Source organism: Somniosus microcephalus, chromosome 9 (genome assembly GCF_052327205.1).
Source record: "Somniosus microcephalus isolate GS21.2 chromosome 9, FLI_Smic_1.0, whole genome shotgun sequence".
Taxonomy (NCBI): Eukaryota; Metazoa; Chordata; class Chondrichthyes; order Squaliformes; family Somniosidae; genus Somniosus; species Somniosus microcephalus.
In genome coordinates this window covers 59,477,249-59,493,809 of record NC_140995.1, presented here as the reverse complement: position 1 = coordinate 59,493,809, position 16,561 = coordinate 59,477,249, and the positions used below count along the sequence as shown (strand labels likewise).

Below are 16,561 nucleotides of genomic sequence, written 5' to 3'. Positions count from 1 at the left end.
TGATTCGACAGTCCCTCATTCAGTGATCCGCATTTAATGGTCACTCACTGTTGGCAGCTGCCAAGGCTCGTACAATTAGGTAAGGAGTCCTTTATTGATTCTTTGGTTTGTCGATATATCAGGTACATTCTAAAATGATGCAATATATTTGGTGTCAAATTAGTCGTTGAAATTTCAGAGATACTGAAATGTTAATCATTATGTTGATATGAAAGTTCCAGGAGTAGGCCCCAGCCTCCATGTTCCACTGAAGTGCACGTTTGTCATTGCTTTCAGACTTTCCAAGGGTTGTCAGGCTGACCAGGGCTGTCGTCCTTTCCCATTGGATTGTGCCATGCCTGTACTCTGTAATAGCTCTGTTTGTGTTTAGGCAGCGGGATAAGGGTGATGGCCCTGGGATGTTGGTCCTCACTCCAACCAGAGAGCTCGCTCTTCAGATACAGGAAGAGTGCAACAAGTACAGTTACAAAGGAATTAAGAGGTACTGATGATAGCTGTGCAATAAGTCAAGCTTAAAGTCAGAGAAACTGCTTTCCTATGTCCTGTTGTATCTTTATATCCATGCTATCCAGCATTTTGTATATAAGCCTCACCATAATTCTGCTGGTCCAGTAGTCTCTGAGTACACGGAGGACACAAATAACCTCCCAGAGATGCCGGGGAACATAGGGTCTGATGAAAGCGAGGAACTGAAAGAAATCAGTATTTGTAGGAAAATGGTGTTAGGAAAATTGATGGGACTGAAGGCCGATAAATCCCCAGGGCCTGATGGTCTACATCCCAGGGTACTTAAGGAAGTGGCCCTAGAGATAGTAGATGCATTACTGATCATCTTCCAGAACTCGATAGACTCTGGAACGGTACCCATGGATTGGAGGGTAGCTAATGTTACCCCACTATTCAAAAAAGGTGGTAGAGAAAAAGTGGGGAATTATAGACCGGTAAGCCTGACATCGGTAGTGGGGAAAATGCTAGAGTCTATTATAAAAGATGTCATAGCAGAGCACTTGGAAAGCAGTGACAGGATCGGACAAAGTCAACATGGATTTACAAAAGGTAAATCATGCTTGGCTAATCTACTGGAATTTTTTGAGGATGTAACTGGTAAAATAGATAAGGGAGAACCAGTGGATGTGGTGTATTTGGACTTTCAGAAGGCTTTCGATAAGGTCCCACACAAGAGATTAGCGTGCAAAATTAAGGCACATGGGATTGGGGGCAAGGTATTGACTTGGATAGAGAACTGGTTGGCGGACAGAAAGCAAAGAGTTGGAATAAACGGGTCGTTTTCCGAGTGGCAGGCAGTGACTAGTGGGGTACCACAAGGATCGGTCCTAGGACCCCAGCTGTTCACAATATATATTAATGATCTGGACGAGGGAATTGGATGTAATATCTCCAAATTTGCAGACGACACAAAGCTGGGCGGGAGGGTAAGCTGCGAGGAGGATGTCGGGGAAACTCCAGTACGATTTGGACAGGTTGGGTGATTGGGCAGAAACATGGCAAATGCACTATAATGTGGATAAATGTGAGGTTATCCACTTTGGTGGCAAAAACAGGAAGGCAGATTATTATTTGAATGGCAATAGATTGGGAGAAGGGGAAGTGCCAAGAGACCTGGGTGTCCTTGTGCACCAGTCGCTGAAGGTAAGCATGCAGGTGCAGCAGGCGGTTAAGAAGGCAAATGGTATGTTGGCCTTCGTAGCAAGAGGGTTCGCGTACAGGAACAAGGATGTCTTGCTACAGTTGTACAAGGCCTTGGTGAGACCGCACCTTGAGTATTGTGTGCAGTTTTGGTCACCTTACCTGAGGAAGGACGTTCTTGCCATGGAGGGAGTGCAGCGAAGATTCACCAGGCTGATACCTGGGATCGCAGGAATGACGTATGAGGAGAGATTGTGTCGATTGGGCTTATACTCACTGGAGTTTAGAAGATTGAGAGGGGATCTCATCGAAACCTATAAAATTCTGTCAGGTCTGGACAGACTAGATGCAGGAAGGATGTTTCTGATGGCCGGGGAGTCCAGAACCAGGGGTCATAGTCTAAGGATAAGGGGTAAGCCATTTAGGACTGAAATGAGGAGGAATTTCTTCACCCAGAGAGTGGTGAACCTGTGGAATTCTCTGCCACAGAGGGCGGTGGAGGCCAGTTCATTAAATATATTCAAGAAAGAGTTGGATATGTTTCTTGAGGCTGAAAGGATCAAGGGATATGGGGAAAAGGCAGGGACAGGGTACTGAATTTGGATGATCAGCCATGATCACATTGAATGGCGGAGCAGGCTCGAAGGGCCGAATGGCCTACTCCTGCTCCTATCTTCTATGTTTCTATAATTAATGGTGGAGGGAGGGGTGAGGACCTGCATTTCTGGCTGGCTAGTGGGTCTTGGCTACTGATTTCTCAAATCCTAAAGCTCGGTGCTTCCAATATCAAATCAGCAACACTGACACCCCTACAGAATGAACGTTAAACGGTGTGGTTTGCTTTGTGTACACAGCTCGCTGAGCAAACTGTTCCTCAGGCCTACAGTGTTAGAAGCAGCTGTGGCAGGATGGCACCTCTCTACTGAACCACTCCCCATAGTATAGGTTCGATCACTCAGGACACTGGGAAATTCGCACTGCTGTAATACGGCAGGAGGCTTTTCTCAGGGTCTCTGATTCCTGTCTCCCTTTTGTGGGTTTATCTCTCGGGCTATCTTGGGGTAAAATCCTTGCTCCGCTCAGTCTTCAGCCCTACATGATACAAAGCATTGCTGCTGATGTCTGTGTAGGTCAAAGTGTTCTGCAGCTTCGTACTGTGGTGTCAGTGCAGGTAAGTCTTACTGATACTCGAGAGCAGCCAAGTGAACGACTAACTAAGTGTAGGTAGGCAACTCATTCTTCAGAACCAATACTCTAATTCCTCCCGCAACAGTCTGCTAGATAAAGATGTGATGAAAACAGAAAATGCTGGCAACACTCAGCAGGTCAGGCAGCATCTGTGGAGAGAGAAACCGAGTTAACGTTTCAGGTCGATGACCTTTCTTCAGAACTTCTGTTTCTCTCTCCACAGATGCTGCCTGACCTGCTAAGTATTTCCAGCATTTTTGTTTTTATTTCAGATTTCCAGCATCCAGTATTTTGCTTTTGTTTTAGACAAAGATGTAACTTCAGTTTCTGCCCAATCTTGGAGCTTTACCTCAGGCAGGGTGGGCAATGACCACCTTTCAGACTACGCTTCTCAACTGGTTTGCAGGAAGCACGCGACAGTGACCTGGAATGGTCTATTCCGCGGGTGCCTCTCCGTTAAAGCACAAATAGGATCTGGAAATCAGTTAATGTTTCAGATTTAAGACTATCCCATTCCTACAGACCCTCCACTCCAGTGACATGTTTCACATGTTGTCAAAGTTACCGTGGGAGGTCAGGCCAATCCCAGTGGGAATTCAGGATCCAGATCTCACCAATCCCAGTGTGAATTCAAGATCCAGATCTCACCAATCCCAGTGGGAATTCAGGATCCAAATCAGGGCAATCCCAGTGGAAATTCAAGATCCAAATTATGCCAATCTCAATGGGAATTCAGGATCCAGACCAGGAAAATCCCAGTGGGAATTCAGGATCCAGATCTCGCCAATCCCAGTGGGAATTCAGGATCCAGATCTCGCCAATCCCAGTGGGAATTCAGGATCCAGATCTCGCCAATCCCAGTGGGAATTCAGGATCCAGATCTCGCCAATCCCAATGGAAATTCAGGCTCCAGGTTACGCCAATCCCAGTGGGAATTCAGGATCCAGACCAATCTCAGTGTGAATTCAGGATCCCGATCAGGACAATCCCAGTGGGAATTCAGATTTGTTCATTTGAACAGTTGATTATTTCTTTGCACCCTGAGCAGATTTCAATATTCTCATGTTCCCAGTTGATCTGTGTTTAATTGTTGGCTGTTTCATTTTGCAGTATTTGTATTTATGGAGGAGGAAGCCGTAAAGATCAGATCAACGCCGTTACAAAAGGAGTGGACATTGTTATCGCAACTCCCGGGCGGCTGAATGATCTTCAAATGAACAATTACATCAATCTGAAGAGAACCACTTATTTGGTGAGTGAACATGGGAAGTGAACCAGACCCTAACCCAATGTCTTCTGTTTCCACGAGATTCCATTTGGCGTTGGTTTTTAATAAACAATGGTGTTCCTCATTGCATCTGGTCTTGATCTGGCTGCTTTGAAGATCCTGCATTTAATTTGCTAATACTGTGTCAAGCAGTCACCAAACTTATTGATTCCAGAGTGAGGAGTTTGTAATTCGCCCTCCTCCCATAACTGCACCGGAGTTTAGGAATGTTTTTAACAAGTCGTCTTCACCCCTCGTGCAGTGGGCATTCCTTTGAACGTGATTGGGCTCATCCAATGTGTCAGATAGTGTTAATCTGTAAGTAATAATATGTTGCTTGAAAATGTAACCAAACTTGACAAGTCAGTTTCTTTACAAGACCTTAAAGCTTGGAATGAGAAAAGATACTTCGGTTTATTTAAGACAGACCGACATCAAGGGGGAGAAATTGGGTGAGTAGCGCCACTTGTTAGCGCCTAAAGAGGCAGGCAGTGGCTGTAGCGCCACTGGCTGCGCCTCCCGCGATATTGAGCAGGGGCGCTAATGGTGGCGTTAGCCTTTTGCGCTGCGCCGCCACTGATGACGTCATCGGTGTGCGCAGCGCCCCGTTCACGATATTTGGTTGCGACCGCCGCAGTTGCGCCGTTCGCTACCCGCGCCCGGTTCACGGGGCCTTACTGTGCCGGTAGCGGCACAAGTTAAGGTGGAGGTGTGGGGCCGCCGCCTGCCAGCACATCCATCCCCGGCCTCCTGACCGCACCCCCCCCCCCCCCCCCCCCCCCCCCGTGGCATTGCCGGCTGTTTCCCGAGAGCCCGGCACTTCTCCTTGGTGCCGGGCTCTTTTGCCGGCATTCGCGATCGGGGATCGTGCTGTTGCAGGCCCCTCCCCCTTAACAATGGGAGGAAGGCCTGCAGTACCGCAGCGTGTGGCGCTGTGGCACGTTGCGCTGCGATATTCAGTTTCAGCGCCCTAAGAGGGACGCGGAGCGCCTCGAGCCTCGCCCCGTCTCCCTCTAGGGGCAATGAAACTGAATATCGGACGATCGCTGAAGACTCGAACGCTGCGCTAAATCCTGCGCTCAGGCGAACTTGGCGCCAGTTTGGCGCCTCAACCCAATTTCTAGGCCCAAGTCTCTGATTTTATTGTTGTTGAGCCTCTATCCTCCTAAAGAGGTGTCGTCCTTTAGATGAGATGTTAAACCGAGGCCCCATCTGACCTCTCAGATGGATGTAAAAGATCCCACTGCACTATTTCAAAGAAGAACAGGGAGTTCTCCCTCAACAACATCACTAAAACAAATTAACTGACCCCTGAATTCATTGCCGTTTGTGGGATCTTGCTGTTTTGCAAATTGGCTGTCTGTTTGCCTACAAAACAACTTTGACTGCACTTCAAAAGTAATTCAGTGGTTGTAACGTGCTTTGGGACATCCAGGCAGGTGTTCTGTGAATGCAAGTTCTTACTGTCAGAGTGGCCTCAAAATTACAAGAGAAAAGAGGTAATACCTTACACTGCATTCATACTGTCCTGCATGCTCTGTACCACAATGAAAACTTCACACTTCACTACAAAGTTATAAAGAAGAAAGAACTGACATGTATGTAGCTCCTTTCACATCCCTTGCTCTTTGAATGGTGCCATGGGATCTTATACATCTCAGTCGATAAAAGGCAACTCCAAGAGTGCAGCACTCCCTCAGTACTGCCCCTCCGACAGTGCAGCGCTCCCTCAGTACTGACCCTCCGACAGTGCAGTGCTCCCTCAGTACTGACCCTCCGACAGTGCAGCGCTCCCTCAGTACTGACCCTCTGACAGTGCAGCTCTCCCTCAGTACTGCCCCTCCGACAGTGCAGCGCTCCTTCAGTACTGACCCTCCGACAGTGCAGTGCTCCCTCAGTACTGCACTGGAGTGTCAGCCTAGATTCTGTGCTCCAGTCTCTGGAGCAGGACTTGAACCCACAACCCTCTGACTCAGATACCACCCACTGAGCCCAGCTAGCACTGATAGCCCTCGACAGCAGTATGTATGGCCCCAAATTACTGCTCATTTGTACGTTTGTACCAATAGCCTGGCTTTGGGTTTGTTTATTTTCTTTAAAGTCAGTGTCTAGTTGCTGTTGAGAAAGCAAGTGGGATGTAGGGTGTATAAGAGGAGGAATGGAATGTAACTCGAAGGAAGTTAACTTGCTCCTGTAGCGAGCAGGTTGCCAGGACACATCTGGAGCACTGTGAGCTATTCTAGAGGGTGTGTTGTCAGGGCACATCTGGAGCACTGTGAGCTGTTCAGGTGTGTTTTCAGGACACATCTGGAGCACTGAGCTGTTCTAGAGGGTGTGTTTTCACGACACATCTGGAGCACCGTGAACTATTCTAGAGGGTGTGTTGTCAGGACACATCTGGAGCACTGAGCTGTTCTAGTGGGTGTGTTGTCAGGACATGTCTGGAGCACTATCAGCCGTTCTGTAGAGAGGTTCTGAAGCCGAGGGGAATGTCTGGTATAAAACATAAAAATTAAACATTAGTTACAAGTGCGAAGACAGCAGGAAGGTGGATTAGATGAACGTGTGGACTTGAGATTTTCTCTCTTTTTCTGTTAGTGGTTGGCATGTAGTTTTTCCAGTTTGGCGTCTTGCTGTGGAGTATTGTTTGTTCCCAGGTGGTCCAATGTAATTCTGACACAACAGTGCCTTGGAAATGTCAAATTTTGTTTTATAACACTCCTGTGAAGTGCCTTGGGATGTTTTACTATGTTAAAGATGCTATATAAATACAAGTTGTTGTTGTTCAACCTCTTTTTTTTAAATGAGCTTGTATTTGGTTTTGTCAGATAAAATGTTTTCGTGGATTCAAATCATTTAAAAAAGGCATCTACCCATCTTTCCAGTGGGTTGGTTCATTAGTTAGTTGCTTTCTTGTATTTTTTAAGGTGAGGGATGTCTGTGCTGGGGAATGGAGCACTTCCCAATGTCAGCGGCAAGTACTCAAAAGTCAGGCATAGCAAAGCTCGATGAGGCCTTGACAGTGGGCCTCAGCTCCAGCTCCAGAGTCTCCCTTCCTGCCCTAGTGTGCCATTTGTTTCTATTTCCCACACCAGCCACCCGTGGGTCGTTCTGCATGATATTGCCAATCAGACTCACTTGTTCTCTGGGCCCATAGTGACTGGGCTGAGGCTGACTAAACTCATCTCATATCAGACCCTGACAGCCAACAGATAGAGGGGACTTTCAGCCCTTCAGCTTGGCTGGATTTTAATCCAATCCAACCTTGCCTAAGAGCTTGCAAATTCTCGCACGTTAACGCTGGGCCTTGCATTAATGATTTACATTGCTGTTTGGGCTTCTCTCAGTTTAACCAGGTCTTAATAGAATTTCAGTCTGTATATGTCTAGGAATGTTAGTCAAACCGAGGAATTGGAGGAAGTGGCATAGGATTCACTAATCTGTAAATGGCTGGTGAAATCTCTCAGTGGGACAGTGTGTCGCAGTGCGTTAATTCTCCAGCAGATGGCATTTTATGGAGACTTCTCACAGAAGAGTTTCAGCTGCTTTCATTATTTAGGAAGGAGATTACACAGAGACACAAACCTGTAAACCAAAGAGGCTGTTCTTCATGTGTGTGTCGGTCTGGATAGTGGGCTGTCTGTTCCACTGGGGGTTGGGCACTGTCAGCACGGGCCGCTGGATAGAGGCCAGAGGTGGGAATCCCCTCTCCTATTGGCCCAGTTCCAGACTGTTGGATTATTATATACGTATCGACTAGTCAATCTCCCGTGGCATTAGCACGTTGAGTGTTCAGGTGAAGTAGAGTTACACAGCGGGGAATGAGTGCATCTTGTATACAGATATCATTCAGTCAAGGTACAGGATAGATTCTGCCTAACTGTATATCGGTGCCACACAGGCCACCATACAACAAAGAGCTGTATAATAAGTTAAATCACTTTTTACTTGAGTCATTTGAGCAGAGAATAGCTGGTGTTGGATGCACCTGTCATTACTCCTGCTGGGTGTATCTCTTCTTCCTTTAACAGGTGTTGGATGAGGCAGATCGAATGTTGGATATGGGATTTGAACCTCAGATTATGAAGATCATTTTGGACATACGACCCGATAGACAGACCCTTATGACCAGGTAGAAAATGATAGCTGATTTATTCATCACCCCAAGACATTTTCTGTAGAAATTTCAAGTTAATGAATCTTCCTAATTGATCAAGAATTATTCATTGGTGGATGCGGTGAGGCCAAGGCCCAGCTCCTAATTACCAGCAGTGATGCTGCTGGCAATGTGGGCAGAATCAGGCTCGGCTGTGATGCTTTCTCCTGATCAAGCAGCTCGTCGCATTGGCAGAGATACCAGGGGGTGGCAGCTGTCTGTGGGACTGTACCCCAGCATCGAGCAGCTCGTCACATTGGCAGAGATACCAGGGGTGGCAGCTGTCTGAGACTGTACCCCAGCATCGAGCAGCTCATCGCATTGGCAGAGATACCAGGGGGTGGCAGCTGTCTGTGGGACTGTACCCCAGCATCAAGCAGCTCGTCACATTGGCAGAGATACCAGGGGGTGACAGCTGTCTGTGGGACTGTACCCCAGCATCGAGTAGCTCTTCGCATTGGCAGAGATACCAGGGTACTGACCGCTGTCTGTGGGACTGCGCCCCAGCATGGAGCAGCTCGTCGCATTGGCAGAGATACCAGGGGGTGACCGCTGTCTGTGGGACTGTACCCCAGCATCGAGCAGCTTGTCGCATTGGCAGAGATACCAGGGGGTGACCGCTGTCTGTGGGACTGTACCCCAGCATCGAGCAGCTCGTCGCATTGGCAGAGATACCAGGGGGTGGCAGCTGTCTGTGGGACTGTACCCCAGCATGGAGCAGCTCGTCACATTGGCAGAGATACCAGGGTAGTGACATCTGTCTGTGGGACTGCGCCCCGGCATCGAGCAGCTCGTTGCATTGGCAGAGATACCAGGGGGTGGTAGCTGTCTGTGGGACTCTACCCCAGCATTGAGCAGCTCGGCGCATTGGCAGAGATATCGGGGGTGGCAGCTGTCTGTGGGACTGTACCCCAGCATCGAGTAGCTCTTCGCATTGGCAGAGATACCAGGGGGTGGCAGCTGCCTGTGGGACTGTACCCCGGAATTGAGCAGCTCGTCGCATTGTCAGAGCTACCTGGGGATGGTAGCTGTCTGGGACTGTTCCCCAGCATTGAGCAGCTCGTCGCATTGGCAGAGATACCAGGGGGTGGCAGCTGTCTGGGACTGTACCCCAGCATCGAGCAGCTCGTCGCATTGGCAGAGATACCAGGGGGTGGTAGCTGTCTGTGGGACTGTACCCCAGCATTGAGCAGCTCGTCGCATTGGCAGAGATACCAGGGTAGTGACAGCTGTCTGTGGGACTGTACCCCAGCATCGAGTAGCTCGTCGCATTGGCAGAGATACCAGGGGGTGGCAGCTGTCTGTGGGACTGTACCCCAGCATCGAGCAGCTCGTTGCATTGGCAGAGCTACCAGGGGGTGGCAGCTGTCTGTGGGACTGTACCCCAGCATCGAGTAGCTCGTCGCATTGGCAGAGCTACCAGGGGGTGACCGCTGTCTGTGGGACTGTACCCCAGCATCGAGCAGCTCGTCACATTGGCAGAGATACCAGGGGGTGACCGCTGTCTGTGGGACTGTACCCCAGCATCGAGCAGCTCGTCTCATTGGCAGAGCTACCAGGGGGTGGTAGCTGTCTGTGGGACTGTACCCCAGCATCGAGCAGCTCGGCGCATTGGCAGTGATACCAGGGGGTGGTAGCTGTCTGTGGGACTGTACCCCAGCATCGAGCAGCTCGGCGCATTAGCAGAGATACCAGGGGGTGGTAGCTGTCTGTGGGACTGTACCCCAGCATGGAGCAGCTCGTCACATTGGCAGAGATACCAGGGGGTGGTAGCTGTCTGTGGGACTGTACCCCAGCATCGAGCAGCTCGGCGCATTGGCAGGGATACCAGGGGGTGACAGCTGTCTGTGGGACTGTACCCCAGCATGGAGCAGCTCGTCACATTGGCAGAGATACCAGGGTAGTGACAGCTGTCTGTGGGACTGTACCCCAGCATTGAGCAGCTCGTCGCATTGGCAGAGATACCAGGGGGTGGCAGCTGTCTGTGGGACTGTACCCCAGCATTGAGCAGCTCGTCGCATTGGCAGAGATACCAGGGGGTGGTAGCTGTCTGTGGGACTGTACCCCAGCATGGAGCAGCTCGTCGCATTGGCAGAGATACCAGGGGGTGGCAGCTGTCTGTGGGACTGTACCCCAGCATCGAGCAGCTCGTCGCATTGGCAGAGATACCAGGGTAGTGACCGCTGTCTCTGGGACTGCGCCCCGGCATCGAGTAGCTCGTCGCATTGGCAGAGATACCAGGGGGTGGCAGCTGTCTGGGACTGTACCCCAGCATCGAGTAGCTCGTCGCATTGGCAGAGATACCAGGGGATGGTAGCTGTCTGTGGGACTGTACCCCAGCATCGAGTAGCTCGTCGCATTGGCAGAGATACCAGGGGGTGGTAGCTGTCTGGGACTGTACCCCAGCATCGAGTAGCTCGTCGCATTGGCAGAGATACCAGGGGGTGGTAGCTGTCTGGGACTGTACCCCAGCATCGAGTAGCTCGTCGCATTGGCAGAGATACCAGGGGATGGTAGCTGTCTGGGACTGTACCCCAGCATCGAGTAGCTCGTCGCATTGGCAGAGCTACCAGGGGGTGGTAGCTGTCTGTGGGACTGTACCCCAGCATTGAGCCAGCACTTTCAGGGAAACCGTGAAACAGGCTGGGATGAAGAAAGAGAACACTTGAGCACTAAATAAATCGATATGGCTCTGCGTAGTGGTGGAATCGGCCTTGTTTTAACTTCATTGGAGCAGTTTGCAAGTACATAAAGTTACATACTAAGCTGAGCTATTACCACCATTATGTGTTGTTAACCCTTTCTCCTCCCTCTGCAGTGCGACATGGCCTGATGGAGTTCGGAGATTATCAAAATCATATCTGAAGAATCCGATGCTGGTTTATGTAGGGACTCTGGATTTGGCAGTGAGTACAGGAAAATAAGTGTTTTGGTTTTGTTTGTAATCTATTAAACAATTTCAAAAAGTTTCTGCAACTTACATTGTGTGCCAGCAGCAGTGGTTTTGTTGTGTTAAAGTAGGTATGGGGTTTGTTGTACTACAGGGAGCACCTGGATCCTGAGTTCTACATGAAGCTCCATTCATCACATCCAAATACAGCTAACATTGCCAGAGGTTACAAATCATTTCAAGAGCCGGGCTGGCAGGTGGTTTTTCAACCCGGCCCTGATTAAGTTACAGTGAGTGTGATGACTATAGTATGGAGCTAGTACAGACCGCTTGGCAAAGTTGCATAGTCAAAATTATTTTACATCAACTCAAGCTGAGTGTCATAACTAGCCTAGGAGGCAGGATTGAAGGGCTTAGAGGGTTAAATTATGAGGGCAGGTTGCATAGACCAGGTTTGTATTCGATTGACTTTAGAAGGTTGAGGGGTGATCTGATTGAGGTGTTTAAAATGATAATGGGATTCGATAGGATAGATAGAAAGAAACTATTTCCTCTGGTGATGGAATCCAGAACAAGGGGGCATAATCTTAGAATTAGAGCTAGGTCATTCAGGGGTGAAATCAGGAAGCACTTCTTCACACAAAGGGTAGTGGAAATCTGGAACTCACTCCCTCAAAAGGCTGTGGAAGCTGGGGGTCAATTGGAGCTTTCAAGACTGAGATTGATAGATTTTTGTTAGGTATCAAGGGATATGGAGCAAAGGCGGGTAAATGGAGTTGAGATACAGATCAGCTGTGATCTAATTTAATGGTGGAGCAGGCTCGAGGGGCTGAATGGCCTCCTCCAGTTCCTAATGGTCCTGTGTTAGGTGTGTATATAAGGGCAAGTTCAACAATCCAGCAGGGAGACATGGTGAAAGGAGGTGCTGTCAGAGATGGTGCCAGTGCTCCAACCTGTGCTCGCTTCATGCTGGGAGAGCAGCTTTGCTAATTCAACCCAGTGGTGCCAAATATATAACATGTTTATGATGTAATTAAATCACCACACTGGATATGTTTATACAACAAAGTAGCAGAGTGCTTGTAGGAAGATTTTTAATCATGTTTCTTGTAGGCAGTGGAGACAGTGGAACAAAATGTACTGGTTATCCCGGAAGAGGAGAAAAGAAGCTACACACTTCACTTCATTGAATCCATGAAGCCTGGGGACAAAGTCATCATCTTTGTGGGAAGAAAGCTCACGTACGTTCAGTGTTAGCTGTGTGGCACTAATAGTGCTCTGTCTTTCCTCAGTTCTCTTCATTGATGTTTGTTGAATGTCTGAAAGTTTACAAAAGCCCAGAGATTCTGTGTTGTGGGATAGCTGCTGCCAATGTTTGGCCCATAGTCGTCTTTCGTATGGTAGTAGCAAAGCCAATCAAATGTCAATATCTAAGTTGGATATCCAGGCCAAAGCATCTGGTGTAACAGCGTGGGTATCTTGTAGACGGCCTGCAAATTTCCTCTGAGGGCAGTGCTCAATGATGTGCTCCGGGGTCTGATTAGGAGCTCCACAGTCGCATGATGAGGCTGCTTTAATCTTCCACCTATGGAGAAGGTGGCAGCATCTACCATGACCAGTTCTGAGGCGGTTGATGGTTGTCCACTGTTTGCAAGGAAGGTTTGATCCTTCAGGTTGTACTGTGGGGTCCTCCTATAAGGAATCCATTCCGTATGTCGCAGTTCTTCCAAGCATTTTGCCATCGGTCATCAAGGCTGAGGGGAGATCGCTGAAGGGTCTCTGCCCATAGTAATTGGGATGCTGTGGCTCAGACTGGCTTGGTAGATTTCATCAGAATATTTTATTGCTCTTGCAGAGAACAACACCTGAATCTCTGCCGTGCAACAGCCCAGGATGTGGCAGCGATCGAATGGTCTGATTACAGAAAGAAAGAAACATCTTGCATTTATATAGTGGCTTTCACAACCTCAGGACATCCCAAAGCGCTTCACAGCGAATAAAATATAGGTTTGAAGTGTAGTCACTGTTGTAATGGTGGCTAATTTGCACACAGCAAGATCCCACAAACATCAATGTGATAATGACCAGATAATCTTTTTAGTAATGTTGGTTCATGGATAAGTATTGGCCAGGACACCAGGAGAACTTCCCTGCTCATTACAGTGGAGGTTAGGAAGAAATGAGTTGTCTGGTTGTTGATACCTGATATCTTTCCTGTGTTTTAGCACTGTGTTGACTTAGTGCCAGGAGTATAGTTGATGGGGTAATGTCAGGAGTCCTGCACTTCAAGCCGGGAACAGTGATAATGGTGGGGGGGCTCCTTATGGGTGAAGTTCATCTCCATGCAGTGCCCAACTATCCCAAAACAGAGTTCAGGGTTTGCATTAAAATCACATTAGATTAGATTCAATAGTAGCTTTCAAAGGGGAGTTGGATAAGTACTTGAAAAGAAAAATTTGTGGTCTATGGGGACAGAGCAGGAGAGTGGGACTAATTGGATAGCTCTTTCAAAGAGCCGGCACAGGCACGATGGGCCGAATGGCCTCCTTCTGTGCTGTAAGATTCCATTAAAATTACAAATTGTATTTCTGGTCACCTGATTTAGACTCTGTGACTACGGAAGATTTTTCAGTGATTAAGTTGCGGCTCTGAGGTGGATTCTTTCAAACGTAAACAATAACTGATCCTGATTGGGCTGTAGTTCATTCCAAAAGCTTGTCTTTTTGTATAGAAATGCTTCTAACCCAGTGGCAGGGTATTCCATTACTGCTCTTTACACCAAGTCTACAGCACAGAAACAGGCTGTTCCACCCAATTGGTCTGTGCCAGTGGTTATGCTCCGCATGAGCCTCCTCCCACATCTTACCCGATCGGCATAACCTCCTCGCTGTCTATAGTGCTACTTACTGTCTCTCAGTCCACAACCCTTGGCTCCATTGAGTTCCCAATTTGAGCTGGACTGTTTTGGGAAGGCCCATTTTAATGCCGTTGGGGGAGGTGGGGTCCAGAGGAAGAGGAAGAGTATTGTCTCTCAAACTGGTCTTTTACATCTGGTGTGGCTCAGATTAGCACTGTGAGCAAGTCATCCTGTGATGACTCGGGGAAATCAAAGCTGAATCCGTCCCACAAACAGCCCCTGATTATTTACCCCATTTTGTGAACTTTCAATCTGCCTTGTCGCAATGGCATTGTGTTGGAAGGTTGTAGTTTCATCTCTATTATAACTATAGCATATGGGAGTTTTAGGTGGGAAAGGGTTAATGTAACCCAGTCGTTCATTGGGAGTTCTATTTGTGGAATGATGAGTGGATGGAAAGGGAAAAGGCTCTTCAGCCCATCAATCCTGCCCTTTCCACCGTTTAATTAAATCCTTACAACGGGAAATTTTATACTAAAACTTCTCCTCTTCCTGATCTACATGCTGCCCCTCGGTGATGTAATTCTCAGACACAGCCAGGTTCCACGTGTACACTGCCGACACCCAGCCCTATCTCACCACCACCTCTCTCAACCCCTTCACTGCACCAGTGTTATCAGCCTGATTGTCCAACATCCAGTTTTGGATGAGCTGCGATTTCCTCCAATTCAACATTGGGAAGAGCAAAGACATTATCTTAGGGCCCCGCCGCAAACTCCGTTCCCTCATCACTGATTCCATCCCTATCTCAGGTTGAACCAGACCATTCGCAACCTTGCCATCCTATTTGACTCCAAGTTGAGCTTCCGACCTCATATCCTGTCCATCACTAAGACCTACTACTTTCACCTCCGTAACATCGCCTGTCTAAAACATCCATGTCAATGACTTTGACTATTCCAATGCACTCGTGGCCGGCCTTCCACCCTCCATAAACTTGAGCATATCCAAAACTCTGCTGCCCGTATCCTAACTCGCACCAAGTCCCACTCGCCTATCAGTCTGTGTACACTCCTGGTATCCCAATTGTCCAGTTTAAAATTCTCATCCTAGTATTCAAATCCCTCCATGGTCTCGCCCTTCCCTATTTCTGTAACCTCCTCCACCCACTCCAGAACATTTTGTTCCTTTAATTCTGGTCTCTTACGTATCCTCTGTTCCCTTCAGCTCACCATTGGTGGCTGCGCCTTCAGCTGCCGAGGCCCTAAGCTCTGGAATTCCTTCCCTAAACCTCTCCACCTCTCTACCTCTCTCTCCTCCTTTAAGACACTCCTTAAAACCTACCTCTCACCTGTCCTACTATCTCCTTTGACTTGGTGTCCATTTTAATTTGATTGCCCTTCTGTGAAGCACCTTGGGGGAGTTCTTCTACACTTAAAGGCACTGTATGAATGCTGGTTGTTGTGTGGTCATGTTTCATAGGAAACAATACTGAAATAAATTGTCCAGAAAGTTTTGTTTCATTTCTGTTGAATCGAAACCCAACTGCTCAAAATAATCAACTCGTGACTTTATGTGAGCTTGCCTTTGGTGAGCTTGCTTCCTGTAAATATCTCGGCTTCAGGAAGGAAATTGGCCAGCTTGTGGGAAACCTGAGTGGCACAGGCTGCTTTGTGGCTTTGTAACCTACAGGCAGAATGTGTCATTCAATCTCAGTCTGCGGCAATTCACTGCTTGTTAACCCCTTGGTTTCTGATTTTTATTTCAACCATAGAAAACATAGAAAAATAGGAGCAGGAGTAGGATATTCGGCCCTTCGAGCCTGCTCCACCATTCAGTATGATCATGGCTGATCCTCTATCTCAATACCATATTCCTGCTCTCTCCCCATACCCCTTGATGCCTTTTGTGTCTAGACCATGACATGGGAAGATGCTCTAATCTCCTACAAACTCTTCCAAAATGATTTCTGGTAAAAATTTAGTCTGAATGCTCATCTAAATTGCAATTGGGAGAAATGTGTAGAGCCAGTATTGCAAGAGGAGGCAGCGGCTTAAACCAAACGTAATTCTGTAGGTGGTTTGTTTTGGTGGTTCGAATCACCCCTCCTACTTAGTTCTATATGACAGGAATGAAGGTGAACAGGATTGGAACACAGACAAGCTTTTCAAACTCAACCGTACGGTGTTTAATAAGGGTAACACAATACACCCGCCTCCAGTACGTAAAATGCCTGGTGGTGTAAAATAAACAGTACAGCAATACAACTTGGCCCGTCGAACAGGCCCCCGTCTCATATTAAGACGCCTAAAATCACACTGTGTTGCATACAGAGTATAACATGGACTTGTCCCATAAACCCTGGAACATACACTATATAATACACACAGAACCTCCCCACTAAACCCCTCTGGATTGGTTGGGACACACAACACCCCCTCACACAGCACCGGTGGTCTTAAGGATGCGTGGGCTTGCACAATGCCCACCCCGATTGTCCGTTTTCTTGCTCGCTGCTCCCCTGTGTAGAGCGTGTCTCCTGGTTCCGTATCGCCG

The 16,561-nt window shown here is 48.2% G+C and overlaps 1 protein-coding gene across 5 annotated transcripts in view; it reads left to right on the top strand.

Moving 5' to 3' along the window:
- ddx43 (DEAD (Asp-Glu-Ala-Asp) box polypeptide 43) overlaps positions 1-16,561 on the top strand; it is a 117,885-nt gene that overhangs the window by 51,180 nt on the left and 50,144 nt on the right. For 4 of the 5 annotated variants that reach the window (XR_015079499.1, XM_085996632.1, XM_085996631.1 and 1 more), the window contains 5 exons: positions 371-481; positions 3,946-4,087; positions 8,134-8,234; positions 11,077-11,164; positions 12,262-12,389. Coding sequence is in view for 4 of the 5 variants with exons in the window: in XM_085996632.1 (XP_085852758.1) it covers positions 371-481; positions 3,946-4,087; positions 8,134-8,234; positions 11,077-11,164; positions 12,262-12,389 (570 nt within the window). In the remaining variant the exon portion in view is untranslated. The remainder of the gene's footprint in view (positions 1-370; positions 482-3,945; positions 4,088-8,133; positions 8,235-11,076; positions 11,165-12,261; positions 12,390-16,561) is intronic. The other variant, XM_085996634.1, reaches the window with a different exon arrangement.